At 31.5% G+C, this 15,293-nt stretch overlaps 1 protein-coding gene and 1 long non-coding RNA gene across 7 annotated transcripts in view; both read left to right on the top strand.

Annotated features, from left to right (window-relative positions):
- The window catches only part of LOC127698485 (beta-1,3-galactosyltransferase 1-like), a 98,121-nt gene extending 87,710 nt beyond the window's left edge, over nt 1-10,411 (top strand). For all 6 annotated transcript variants that reach the window (XM_052201977.1, XM_052201974.1, XM_052201976.1 and 3 more), the window contains one exon: nt 5,601-10,411. In XM_052201977.1, coding sequence (XP_052057937.1) covers nt 5,645-6,799 — 1,155 coding nt within the window. In that variant the 5' untranslated portion in view covers nt 5,601-5,644 and the 3' untranslated portion in view covers nt 6,800-10,411. The remainder of the gene's footprint in view (nt 1-5,600) is intronic.
- LOC127698541 (uncharacterized) overlaps nt 1-15,293 on the top strand; it is a 191,307-nt gene that overhangs the window by 63,119 nt on the left and 112,895 nt on the right. The window lies entirely within an intron of this gene.

The following is a 15,293-nucleotide window of genomic DNA, read 5'->3' on the forward strand; positions in this document are numbered from 1 at the left end:
CTGAAGCCCTCGGTATACTATGAACATACGTATATTATAAATAAAGTGTATTTGCTTTTAACCAGAGGCATATATAATACAATATATATATTATATGTGACAGTATTATGTCTGTTTTAACTATCAATTCCAAGTTTCTTCTCCACGGCGATCACTGCAATAATTATATAGAGAGTCTTTATATATCATAGTAGTATAATCATAGTATACATGTCGATAAACGCGAAAATAAGTGTCCTCTCTCTTTCTTATGAAAATCATGTGAAAGTTTAAAACCGGAAATCTTATATATGACTTAAAAGTCAGTCTGATGACGGAAACAATATCCGGACGCCTTTTTTACGTTTTTCTCCCAAAATAACTCAATCTGAATAATCATAAGAATGGATGACAAATGCGACTATGCATGGTACCTATAGGACACAGAGGCATGATGATTAATTTATTGTGGAAGGAAGAGAAGCGACACACAAAATGAAGTCATAATAGTATAGATGCATTCAATTTTTTTTTTCAGGCTGATTGTGTACAAATCAAATTCCTGGACTTGGTGTTTCGAACACAGATTTTGTATTCCGAGTACGGATAAGTTATAGGTACCAATTTTAGCTTTATAATTGTGTCTTTTTTTATTTCGACATATGTGACCCGCCATGACATTTCCAGGCTTATGGAGGTAGAACGTCATTGTGAGAAAAACGCCGTTAACTATATGTGACTAGCCACGATATTTCAAGGCTTATGGGGTACCTTGTCTAAAATTGGATTTTTGTATATTTATCTAGAACATACTGAAACAAAACACTCTGTCATGTTATTATGACCTATCTGTTGTAATAACAATGAAACGAGTCTTTCTAAATTTCGACAAAAATTTCGCCGAGCGGAGCGAGGCGAAAAACAATTTTGGACCCTTTTTTACAGAAAATGAATCTTTTTTCGATCTAAGATGGTTAATTTTGAAGTGAAGTATGCACAGTTTAGTGTTTTACTATACTAGTATATCAAATCAAAGACCTAAAACTGACTAAAAAATTCTAAAAACTTTGCAATGCTCGCCAATTTATTATGCTTCAAAGAAAGAAAGGACTAGAGAACTGGATCTCTCATGACATATATGTTAACATACGAAAACAAAGCAATTCAAACAATCAATTTTTAATTTGGTGATATATGAATATGACGTTCGTATGTAAGACCGTATGTAAGACTGAAGTGTACAACCGAGGTCCTTTAGGAGAGTAACATTTTCATTTGCCTAGCATTGTTAAACGTGTCAATAACTTCTTTAGTGTCAATGTCAAAATCAGAATGAACGTGCAGCAGTGCAAGTGAAGAAAGTCTTTCTTGGCCCATTGTCGATCTCAGATACGTTTTTACGCGTTTCAGAGCGCTGAAAGAGCGTTCATCGGTAGAGGTTGAGGGTGGCATGGTGACAAGTATTTGCAGAATACAGAATATATTTGGGCAAAGTTCTTTCGGCGTCATCTTCAATGTTGCACAGAGATGGTCTGGTTTCTTAGATGGATAAATATCCCATCGCGCAACCCACCTTTTAATTTTGAGAAGAAACTGATCTTCTGATTGAATATCGGACTCGTAGGCGCGAAATATGCGAATTTGATGGTCCCGATTCAAACTTTTCAGATTGTTTGGAAGAAGCATCTGGGCAAGAAAATGTTCTTCCGAATTGACAAGACGATCTCGTAGTTCGTTTTAAATTAGTAGATGGTCTAAAAATTGTATATACCGATGTACGCACAACAAAACTGAACTGATAGAAAACACGGAAACCTTTCTGACAAGTTGAAACACCTATATATACAAAGTGACAGTCAATCGCACTCTTCCTTTTTTTGACTGCTATGATTTTTTAATTATGATTTTTTTGTGGCCATTTCGTTTGTGCACGCAAGTGCGTCGTTGCGTCAATGGTAGCTACGCCACTGTAGCATGCGAAGCGTAACAATTTATAAGTAGTTGTTATCATATATGCATTTGATACGGTTCATGTATTATGGATCTATTTTAGACTCCATTTATCAATATTCGATGGCGACGTTTTGATTTACGAACACATGGACACATTAATTTATAAAGTATCAATTTATTTTATTGGTGCTGAAGAATTTTAAACAGCCTATCTTAACACAAAAAACAAATTAAAGTTTGAGGGTCCGAATTGGGTTTTGTAGAATGGAGAATCATGGGTAAAAAAAAAATAGAACAAACAATAAAAAAAATAATGGAGTCCGACAATATGAATAATAGGAAATAATGGGCAACAAATAAAGAATAGATAAAATTGACAGAAAAATACATAAATGTAGACCCAAATCCAAACCCTCATCCGTGTTGTATTTTTTGCCTCAAAGTAACAATATATATATATGCGATCATCTGGTGTAATACTGTAAATGTTGCCCCATCTTAACAGTGGTCATCGATTAGACTGGCTGAAGCAAATGACAACTTATTTGGTCGTAAACAAGTCTGGTGGGGTGGACAAACTACACCTTTGATATTTTGCATTTACAACGCTTAATCGAATCTTTTAATAAAGGGGTATACGCATTTCTTCTGAATTTTTTCACACCAGAGCCATTTTCAAAGTCTACAATCTTTAATTAAATTCTCAGTATCGCAGCTCAATTTCTGTACTTTGAGGTCCTAAAATTATTAGGTCACATTTTTCAAAAGATGAAAAACTATAAATGCAAATGGACAGCTCAAAAGCGCAATTTCGACAGATTTTGGTAATTCTTTAGCATTAAAAAAAAAGAATAAGAAGGAATTCTTAATTAAAACAAAATTTACTCCGGAGTATAGCTATATATTGTCTTTCATATTCAAATCCATTCAATCATGCAATTTTTCTATCATCAGATCATCAAGAGAAAGAACCATTTTTTACAGTACTAGTCACAGCTTCTTTCTTTTCCTTTTTTTTACGTTTAACATTTTTCAGTAAATGCCTTTTATATTTTAACTTCAGTGAACGTATTCAATGTGATATTTATCTTATTCATACGATATTACAACAACAGTAGTCCTATTTTCCACGTTTAGGAATACAGATAAACTACTGTTATTGTATTGTCGTATGGATAAGAGCAAAACATATTACTGTGACTTGAATGCAAGTGTTGCTCTCCACTTATTGCAGTTAACTAAAAATTCTGACCAAATTGCAATTTGTTTTATCAGACAAAATTGTTCAGATGGTCAGAAATTTTGACGAACTGCTGTAGAAAACCACAGTAAAGTTGTGTTATGTTCTAAATTCACTATGTTCAAACGAGCATAAAGTATTTATGTGCTAAATCTCTCTAGATTTTTGTATAGCAGACATATCTGAGCACATTCAGATATGTACCTTTATACGATAAAGGCATAATAGAAAACTAAATACATAGTTAGGTACTGTTAGGCGCAATGACCATCTCTATTTTAATAACAAGATCCAGAGATCACAATATCTTATCAAAACTAATTTTCAGACAGTTCATATTTTGAATAACGGTAACCATGCACATCTACGAAAAACGTCTCTAATAAACATTACAAAATCTCAATCTGATCAACAATAAAAGACTGCAATCAAGCATCTACAAAATATATACAAAACATGTTAATTCTTTACATACAACTGCAATACATTATAAAACAGAATTTAGACTACAATACTAAGCAAACGTATAACAACGGTCACTGCCCAAACCCCGAAAATTAAATTCTCGTGCAAACTTTCTTTATAAACTGACCGCCAAAACCGGTTTACAACTATTGTGAAAACACAATAGCATTAATTACATACTTCAAAAATCATACGCGAATCGCACATAAATATATAAAGTGTAAGGTGATAAAATAAAGCATACTTACAATCCTATTAGACTTTAATTTCTCGTCAATGATATTATGAAAATCATTGTCAGAATTTGTAAACATGTTTTATATAATTGTTATGTGAAAGCTGACAGGTAGTAGTTTTTGAATTGCTATAAAAACCTCCAAACTAAGCTTTCATAGAATTTTTTCTTTAAAAAGTCTTCTATATTCATAAAAAGCAGAGATCAGTTTCATTTAAAACATGTTATATTTAGTAAAATATATGTGAAATTACAATATGTTGTAACTGTGACTTGACTGTAAGTGTTGCTCTCCACCTATTTCAGTTTTATCCCAATTCTTACCAAATTGCAATTTGTTTTATCAAACCAAACTGTTCAACTGATCAGAAATTTTAACAAACTGCTGTAGATATCTACAGTCAGGTCGTGAAAGTGCAAGGTGATAAAATAAAGCATACTTACAATCATATTAGACTTTAATTCCAACTCATTGATATTTTGAAAATGATGATAAGAATTTTTATACATTCTTTTATTGTAATTGTCATTCGAAATGATAGGTAGTAATTTTTGAATTGCTAAAAAAATGTCCAAATTTAAGTTTTTTTTATTATTTCTTCTAGAAATGGTGTTTTTCTATGCATGCTACAAAGCTTTCTTTGAATTAATCTCTAAAATACCTGGTAAAGTATTCTTTAAGCTTAAATATGTTCTCTTGAAGTTTTAAAAGGAGATAAGATCAATATTTCAAAATATCAATGATTTTAGATTATCTCCCATGGAAACGTACTAACAATTTATTGTAATTTCACATATATTTTACTGAATATAACATGGTTGAATTCATACTGATATCTTATTCTTATGAATTTAGAAGATTTTATAAAAGAAAAATTGTATGAAAGCTTAGTTTAGACTTTTTATTAGCATTTCAAAAAATAGCTATCTATCACCTTTCGAATGACAATTACGATAAAAGAATGTATAGAAATTCTTATCATCGTGTTCAAAATATCAATGAAGTGGAATTAAAGTCTAATAGGTTTGTAAGTATGCTTTATTTTATCACCTTGCGGCACTTTCACAACTTGGCTTTCTACAGCAGTTTGGTAAAATTTCTGACCAGTTGAACAGTTTGGTTTGATAAAAACAAATTGCAATTTGGTCAGAATTTTGAATAAACTGCAAAAAGTGGAGAGCAACACTTAAAGTCAAGTCACAGTTACAACATATTGTAATTTCACATATATTTTACTAAATACAACATGTTTTAAATCAAACTGATGTCGGCTTCAAGTCACAGTAAATAAGATAAATATGTTATAATATAAAGTAAATTTACTAAAAAAAATATTGACCCCCAAATAAATAAAAAAGGAGAAAAAGAAAGAGGAAATGACAAAAGCGGGTTCCATGCCCCAAGCGCCTGTGAAATGAATACGTATATAACGCCTGTAACCCTTGCTAATGATAGTAGATATATCACTTTTCAATATTTCAGTGCTATTTACGACATAACAATAGATAGTAAAACATCTCGAACCATGCTAGAAGCTGGTTACTGTGAATATTGCGAATATGTATACATTGATCTGTATGCATATTTTGAAGAAGACATTTCGAATTATAATAATCATGTGTCATTTTTTAAATGCAAAACAAAAATAAAATAATATTAATACGAACGTTGTATATTTGATCGATTTGATAATTTGATGCACACTAATTACTAAATACTTTTTTTAGGATTGCTTTCACCAGGAGGTAGCTGTAGAGGTCATTAAGACAGGATGAATATCATAGTAACAAAAATAAGAAGCAGCAAAGTTGCTCTTTTTCTGTTTGTATGTGTTATTTCATATAGTATTTTCTTTCCAGTACTACAGTACCAGTTCATTACCAGTAACTATGCACAATTCGTAAAACTAGCTGGTCGTGCTTCGCGAATGACTATCATTTTAAATAAACAATATTTTGGTACAAATTCATCGAATTTTCCAGCCAAAAGTATGGAATTAGTAAAACAATCTACTCGGTCACTTACTATTCTCAAAGGTACTGCAACAAGTAACAGAAGTAGGAAAGAAAATGCAACCGTTAGGCCATTGACGTGTGATGATTGTTTCCATAAAACTTTTCACTTCTTAATCAACAACGAAGATATCTGTAAAGGAAAGAATGAATCCGTTGAAATATTGATATTAATTATGTCAGCACCATCAAAATATAAGGAGCGAAATGTTATTAGAGAAACTTGGTTAACCTATACTAAAAATAATACTGGTAAGATAAGACATGCATTTTTATTAGGTGAATCCCCTTTGAATAGAGAGCTTGAAAAGGAAAATCTCCTAACAAAAGACATTATAATGGGAAACTTTAAAGACGCATATCATAATCTAACATTAAAAACTGTAATGGGATTACAATGGACTGTAAAGTTTTGTAACAATGCAAAGTACATCTTCAAAACGGACGATGATATGTATGTGAATATTCCGAATCTCATCAGTCTGATTAAAGAAAATGGGGATGTTTTGCAAACCGCTGTTGGTGGAAGATGTTTTGCGAGTCGCAGACCAAATAGGGACAAACGATCAAAGAAATGGTATACTTCTTTAGAAATGTACCCGCAAAATAGCTATCCTGGGTTTTGTTCAGGCACCGGATACGTTACAAGTTTTAACGTTGTTTCCAAAGTTGTAAATATATCCAGAAATATTCCATTTTTTCATCTGGAAGACATATATATGTCATTGTGTGTAAATAAATTAGGATTGAAACTACATAATTTTGTGGGATTTATACCTTCATTGGGTAAACTATTGGACAAATACAACAAGGATAAACACCATCCATGTATTTATAAGAACGAATCATTAGTTACAATGCATCAAGTTCCAATAAAATGGATAAAACATATCTGGCAAACGCCGTGTCGATAGTTGTCATGAGAAAATACAATGTAACTTGAGCAAAAATTTGCAAAACTTTAGCGAAAGAAATCTTTTTGTTTCACGGAACCACACTAAGATGTCTTTAAATACTTGCAAGTATATTGGATATATTCCGGAAAAAATCCAACTCCTAGAACACATGTTTTATTTAAAAATGTGTTTTTCTCGTCATGTGTGGATAGATGCAACTCTGGAAAACATATTAGATGATAATTTGAACTGAATTATATTCAAATATGTTATTTTCAAACCTATATATATGCCGATCTGAACTCAATTTTTATGGACAAATGAAAGGCAGCTATCTCTTCGTTATCTTTATATCGACTTTGATTGACAGGATATTTGCAAAAGTGCATCTCGGTTTTGATACATGCATATGATTTAGAAAAATCTGACTATTTGGAAAGTAAGAAACTATCGTGTCATTGAACACAAGGATCATTATATTGGCAGAAAAGGATGAAAAAAATCGGCACTCAATTTCGAAAATGTGAATTTGATCAAGGATTTTTATAGTAAGAAGGATTGGAATCTCGTGGTTTATCGTTTTCTCCTACGTGGCGAGACTTCGCTACTCGCCACTACTACTTGTCACTTACGATATCGGAACAATTTTTCGGTAATTTTTTGTACACATGTATCGAGTTATTTTCTTATTTTTGTTACGTTATAGACATTGTTGTGATGGTAAAGGACTTTAATCATTCTTAAATGTAATTATTAATGATTACTACTCAAGTTTCTTTTGATGACAAAGCGTAATTTAAGTGTTTTCTTTTGATGAAAAAGCGTAATCCGATTTGTAAGAACAATGTGTTTATATGTTAACTTCTGTAAATTTTTAATTTCAGTCAATCCTTGATTTGATCTAAAAATATCTGAGAAGGAATTCCAAATTTCATGTTTATGTTTCAAGTTTTATGAAATAATATCGGTCTTTGAAATTATGAGTAAAAAAGTAATTTTTGTATAAATGAGATTGCGTTGTTACCTTTAACAAATGGTTTTCAGTTTAATGGTAGATATCAGACCCTATTGAAATTTTTGAAGCTTGGTACCGTGTTTCCAATATCATAATATATGGAAAATGCATTGCCTTGTATCGTTTCTTTTGCTGACTAGTATATTTGAACATCAATATGCTCGTTTATATTCATGAACAGGAATTTTTTTGTTGTATGTTTAATTCATAAGTATATGTATCTGGGGAGAGGGTTCTCATTTCTATTTCTTTTTTGTTGTTTGTCCATTCCTTCCTTTTGTATATTTAAGCACCCTATTACTCTCTATTCTTTTTTCATTACCCATTTTTCGCTATTCTTATTTTTTTTTATGGTTCATTATTTTTTACTCTGCAAACCCCCTCCAGACCCTTATGTATTCCAAAGCAATGCGATTTCATTGACATTTCAAATTCCAGTTCTTAATTATTTTGAAGAATGGAGGATGCAGTTGATTTCATCATGACAGACTTTTCTTTGTTATTTGTTGAAATTTTGCATTTTGTTAGTTTAAACTAATCCACAGTCCTTCCTCCGATTTTCCGATATAATAATTCACTGACTAATTGTATCACTGTTAACGTTTGTGTCTAAAGAGGAATACAAAATTTATACAAACATCATATGCAATAAATTTAATTTCTACGATCCAGAAGAAACATATTTTAAAATTTCAAGACAAAGAAAGATAACAAAAACTAGTTATTATAAAAATAAGAAGATGTGGTATGATTGCCAATGAGACAAGTCTCCACCAGAGACCAAATGGCGTAGAAGGTTAGCAACTATATATCACCACACGGATTTCAACAATGACCAAAACCAATACCACAAAAAGGCCTTGAAATGTCAAATGTAAACAATTCAAACGAGAAAACTTACGGCCTGATTTTAATATGTTAGTTAATAGATCATTTCTTTGTACGCTACCTACTGGTATCTTCTTATCTTATAGTTGCTGTTCAGCTTATTATGCTCTCAAATGTTTCATCGGATATGTTTACCGAACTTTTAGTTTGTACATTTCCAAAAAGATGTACAATTCACACAGAAATAGGTATAGGTATCAAATGCTGATATGTTGACACAGGATTTAGATATCCTACTACGTTATACTCAAAATAATCTTCAGTTGTGTCTTTTGTTGTGTTTCCTCCCTCGATTGATGTCCTACAATAATATCATTTGGTTCCCAAATACTTGGCTTTTTTTGTTTTTTTAATGCTTGGAAGCCTTTCTTAGACTTTAATTACTCTGACATCAATGAAGTTCATTCTAAATTTTGTTTAGACTCCTGACCGACTGTTTATTTTTATTTTTTTTACTGATGCTGAATATTAATATGAAAGTCCAGAACAGAGCTATCAAGTTTTTTATGGGTGTTGGCAAGTATACGCCAAATGATGCTATTAACGGGGACCACCTAGTGTAAAACAATGGACATGTGTATTTAGGCACATGGGACAGATGTAGTGTCATGAACAATGACAGAATAAATTATAAAGTTTTCAAATGGTCACATAAAAATGCTGTAAATAATAAGAAAAACTGGTGTAATAGAGTCATGAAAAAACTGAAAGATTGTAATTTTGAATTGTATGCCAGTATTAATAGTGTGCTGCATAAGAATATTTTTCTACAACTTGAAAATGTTTTATTTAATAAATATATTGAAGAATGGCAAACGAAAATTTCGTCACAGAGTAATGGTAACAAGCTTCGTACTTATAAGCTATATAAATCACAATAATGTACAGAGTTATATTTAAAACAAAATATGTTTTTTAAATTATGAAGTGCTTATGGAAAATTTAGATGTGGCGTTGCGCCACTTAAAATAGAAACAGGACGATATGAGAATAAACCAATAAATGAAAGATCTTGTTTTATGTGTAAAAATGAAATTGAAGATGAAAAACATGTATTTACTTCATGTCCTTTATATGCAGACCTTCGAAATGTATTGTATAGCGAAGCAGTAAAACATAATGATCAATTTTATAACTTGTCTATTGACGAAAAATTTGTATTTTTATTCAGAAATGAAGAATCATGTCAGGTAGTTGCTAAAACCTGCTTTAATATTTTATGTAGAAGATTGATTGATTGTTGGTTGCTTAACGTCCAGTGTCAAATATTTCATGCATATTCAGGACGACTTTTTATGTAGAAGAACAAATTTCTTATTTATATATAGATGATGATGTATTTTAAATCTTAGATATATATAGTTTTAAAATTATGTAAAATATTGTATATAATTAATCATTTAATAGTCTCACATAATTCTTAATAGAATGACACTTGTATATGTTTTAGTATTTAAGCTAATGATATTTTACTGTTAGTTTTAATATACAATATGTTTTATATATATGTTTTGGAATGTATTATGTTATACGCTATGTTTTATATGTGTATTGGAATGTTTTATGTTATACACTATGTTTTATATATGTATTGGAATGTTTTATGTTATACGCTATGTTTTATATATGTATTGGAATGTTTTATGTTATACGCTATGTTTTATATGTGTATTTGAATGTGTAATGTTATACAAGTGGTGAGACTTTAATAAAATATTGAATCTGAATCTATAAACATTACAAGATATGATTGGCAATGAGACAATTATCCACCATAAACAAAGGGATAATGAACAGATGTTAATAACAACAAAACACCATATGGCCTCCCAAAATTGAGCAAAACCCATAAGGCATTGGAAGCTATACAACCAAGGGATAACATCATTTGTGAAACAATTCAAAAGAAAAAAATCCTAACGACATGAATAAAATGAAATATTATTATGGGAGACGGCAGAAAAATGACAAACCACTGGAGTACAGGTTTCTTACATAGACGGGTGCATAAAAATAGATTGGATTAAAATGTAGAAACAACGATAATTTTATAAGAAGTGTATTAAAGAATACTTTTTTAGAGAACATTTAGAAATATTGGGGTTGCTTGGCCTAATTTTAAATTCATGGTCTTACTCTAGAGATTCTAGAGAGGTCATAAAAAAGAAAATTAAACACTTCTGAATAAAGATAATCAATTCTACTACTGAACTTTCAAAGTTGTATATGATATATGTAAAATAATGAGATGTGGTATGATTGCCAATGAGACAAATATTCAACTGAGTCCAATAACGTTGATTTAAGCATCTGTAGGTCACCGTGCAGCCTTCAACAATGAGCAAAACAATACCGTATATCAGCTATAAAAGGCCCCGACATGACAAAATGTGTAACAATTCAGTTGAACTGACCAACGGCCTAATTAATGACAAAACATAAATATAAAACACAACAAAAGTAACAAACAGCAACCAAGGACATCCACTGATTTACAGGCTCGTGACTTGGGACAGGCACATTTAGAATGTGGCGGGGTTAATCATGTCACGTTGTTTACGATCAATCCTCCCATAACCTTGGAAGTGTTGTGACAGCATTTGTAATATAAAATCACCTTAGAAATAAAGCTGATCAGATTGACACGAAGCACAAAAAAAAACTTAACTAACATAAAGACAAAATAAACAAAGTAACGATTTAGAGAACTCAGTTTCAAGTTTCTAAAAGCTAGTTGAAAGTCAATAACAACTTATACAAAAATATTGTTATCCCACACTACAAAATCAATCAGTATACATCCAGCGGATTTAGATTAAAGACATCATTAACATTCTGAAAAAGGCAGGACCTTGTGCAATGCCAATATGTAAGAACATGATATCAACAGGATGTAGGACCATACATTTTCATGTCGCCAACCTAAATTACACATTAAATACAACACAAAGCTGGAACATAATTTTCTGTAAAACCAATTGATTAAACATCATAGTTGAACGTTAATGAATTTGGCTATTAGTTTAGGCGCCCTGTGGTCACATAGCTCCTCAATTATTCAAGTACTTACACATTCTTGGCTTTAAAATTTTTGGGTTGAATCTTCCTGATGAAGATAAATCCAGAGAATCACTTAGGACGCACCTAATATATAAAGTGTTATTTTCAAGGATAAAAAAGGTTCTCATGAACGACTTTCATCTGGCTCTATGTATTGCAAATGTAAAAATTCTATTTCGTATATATGTGTTGGGACACATCAAGGTAATACACAGAAAACGAGGGAATCGCATGAACTCTAAAAGCTAGGAGATAGACGATACTATTGGGACAATCACATTTAACTTCGAAGAAAGACAATGACAAAAAAGTAAAATAAAGTAAATTCTACAGAAAGCTACGTAGACACTAACTTCTGTGGTTGGTTTTGTAATAATGGTTCCAAAACTGGAAATTCGTCTCAGAGGAACCAGTACAACAAACATTTCCCACACTTTTAGAAACCCCCAAATCTAAAACTAAGCATTTTGAGTAAAACACAAGCACAATTATTGAAGACCATTTTTTCTCGGAACATGATGAGACACTACATTGATATCATGTTTAAATTGGTTGGTAACATGTCTAACATTGAGATCCGTGAAGTAATTTAAAGTTAACATTGTATTTAAGCTTTGGGGTACTTATGATTGCTTGAAATACATCAGTCCTGGAGGCCAATATTATCTAAGTCTTCAATTTTTAGCCTTTGTCATGGTTTATGGAGAATGATATAAGTTTCTAAATGATGATTTTAGACAATTCTGTATTTTATAATTTATATATAATAAGTAGTGGATTCGTAAACGATATTCAATGAGCGACGTTTCGCAAGTTGATTATCGTTTCCAAATCCACTACTTCTTATATATTCTCTAGCTTAACCCATTTCTAGTGAAACCACTGTCTGTTTTACGTTTTGATAATAAATTAAACGAAATTTCATAAAGATAATTTCACATTTTGTCTTTTTTATTCTATAATAGTTGGAAATGATTACATGTATATCCACAAGGTTCACATCTATATTAAGGCATTCGACAAGTTAACAAAAGTTTAATATAACTTAAAATTACAAACATCTGTTACAGGTTGATTCTGCAATTGTTCAGAGAATACATTTAATCATAGCTGTAAACATTTCCTATAACCAAGATTAATAGATATAAGAAGATGTGGTATTAGTGCCAATGAGACAACTCTCCATCCAAGTCACAATTTGTAAAAGTAAACCATTATAGGTCAAAGTACGGCCTTCAACACGGAGCCTTGGCTCACACCGAACAGCAAGCTATAATTGGGCAATTATTAGCTATTATACAAGCAAAATTAATTATTTGAACATGAAGGATCAATTATGCTTTAGTTTTGGATATGGATATATCGTTTTTGAGAGGAAAAAAGATCGTAAATTAAAAGTTATATTATAAGTTATCTTTTTAATAAGTTAACACAGTGGTCAGTGGATTACTACAGTTAGAACAATTGGTTAACAATAGGATAATGTTCCATCTTCCTAATAAAAAATATATACAATAAAAGTAGTTTCCTGTTCACATTACTCGTGTATCTAGATCAGCATTATTCGTGTTAGCTCAATACCAAGAGTTTGGAAAGCCAAATATAATCAAACATATAACAACATACAAATCAATGATGCCTTCTTGTTGATAGTCCACCAGCATCAGTACCTATCAACTGGTAGTGAAAGAATGAAACACATCTCCCTACTCACGACGCGTATGGTTAGCAAGGAATATTGAAACTTTTAGTACAAGTGAGCGTTTCAAGTGACCTTTTGTCCATTGTCTATTGTCATGATTATTTATAGGAAGCTACAAAAGCTAGTAAAATTCATGTACTAGTATACAAAGTATTAAGACAAATTCTTTACGCCATAAAACGATTTTTTTAATACAGGAAAGATTGACAGTGCTACATGTTTACGTTAAAGCTTTCCTTCTAGCAGTTATGCTGTAAGTCATATTTTTTAAACAGTTTGGCAACCAATTAAAAGATAGATTAACAAAAGGAAAAAGGAAAAAAAAAAAACTCAGAAAAAGTTGTATCAAAAGTTGACCAGTTACACGAGTAATTGTTTTTTAAAGTGCAATGCTAATAGGTCTATAACAGATGTAATTTTGATACTAGATATTGAATAGCTCATTGTGAGCTGACTTGGCTTCATTTAGCTTATTCGCTTAATCACAGGCAGCAGTACTTTGACCGATGTTCAAAGCTCGTGAATCCTTTAGAATATACAGATCAACATAACAAACAAAATCTAAGGGAACTATGAACGGCGGGAGATCGGGTGCGTTGACAGGGTAACCATCTTCTGCTATACATGGATCACCTGCCATGTAAAACACCTCTATACGTGATTGGACGCAATCGGTAAATCTCGGACGACTATTCGGGTATATAGAGGCATGAGAAGGCAAAGGTATATCGCTTGTGAGATTAGACACAGACATATCGTATCGGTCAAACAATTTGCGATGGTGACAACAAAACAAATGTAATATTGATTTCAATCGTTCTTCCTCATAAAAATTTAAAATAAAACGGGGAATGTGTCAAAGAGACAACAACCCGATTAAAGAGCAGAAAACAGGCCAAGGCCACCAATGGGTCTTCAACACAGCGATAAAACCCCGCACCCGGAGGCAGGCTTCAGATGGCCCCTAAACAAAAATGTGTACTAGTTCAGAGAAAATAGACGTCACATTAAACTTCGAAACATATAGATGAACCAAAATTTAAAAAAAACATACAAGACTAACAAAGGCCCGAGTTTCCTGACTTAGGACAGGTGCAAAAAATGCGGTGGGTTAAACATGTTTTGTGAGATCTCAACCCTCCCCTATACCTCTAGCCAATGTAGAATAAACAAACACTCTGATGCATGATTTTTTATTATTAATTGTTTTGGCTTTTAACTAGCTGTCAGTAACTGCGAGTACTCTCAAATCATACTTTCTTGTTTATTTGACCTGTTGATACTAATTGTATTGCTTTTTTGTTATTTAATGTTATTCAGGGTTATATCTGGTCTATATACCAGCTTTGATAAGTGTTTGGTATTACTATAAATTTTCACTTCGTACTATGAACATCAAAATTATTTATTTTGTAAAAATATTTCCTTTCTCTATTGGAACTGTACTTTAATTGTTTAACATTTCATACCGATATAACATGTTACTTTTATCATTCTTCCCTTAGTTTATTTATTTTGTATTTACATTGTATCATAGGTCAAATTTATTTGTTCAGTGTATGTTCAATGGTATTAATATGTCCTATGATTGAGTTAAGCTATTTCAGTTGATATTTTATAGTGTGTCTTTCTATGTTGTGATGTTACACTATTGTTTCAGAAAAAGGGTGAAGGTTTGATACCATTAAAACGTTTAAATCCGCTGCATTTGTTTGCACCTGTTCTAAGTCAGGAATCTGATGTTCAGTAGTTGTCGTTTGTTGATGTGGTTCATAAGTGTTTCTCGTTTCTCGTTTTTTATATAGATTAGACCGTTGGTTTTCCCGTTTGAATGGTTTTACACTAGT

This window comes from Mytilus californianus, unplaced genomic scaffold, assembly GCF_021869535.1.
Source record: "Mytilus californianus isolate M0D057914Y unplaced genomic scaffold, xbMytCali1.0.p SCAF_4, whole genome shotgun sequence".
Taxonomy (NCBI): domain Eukaryota; kingdom Metazoa; phylum Mollusca; class Bivalvia; order Mytilida; family Mytilidae; genus Mytilus; species Mytilus californianus.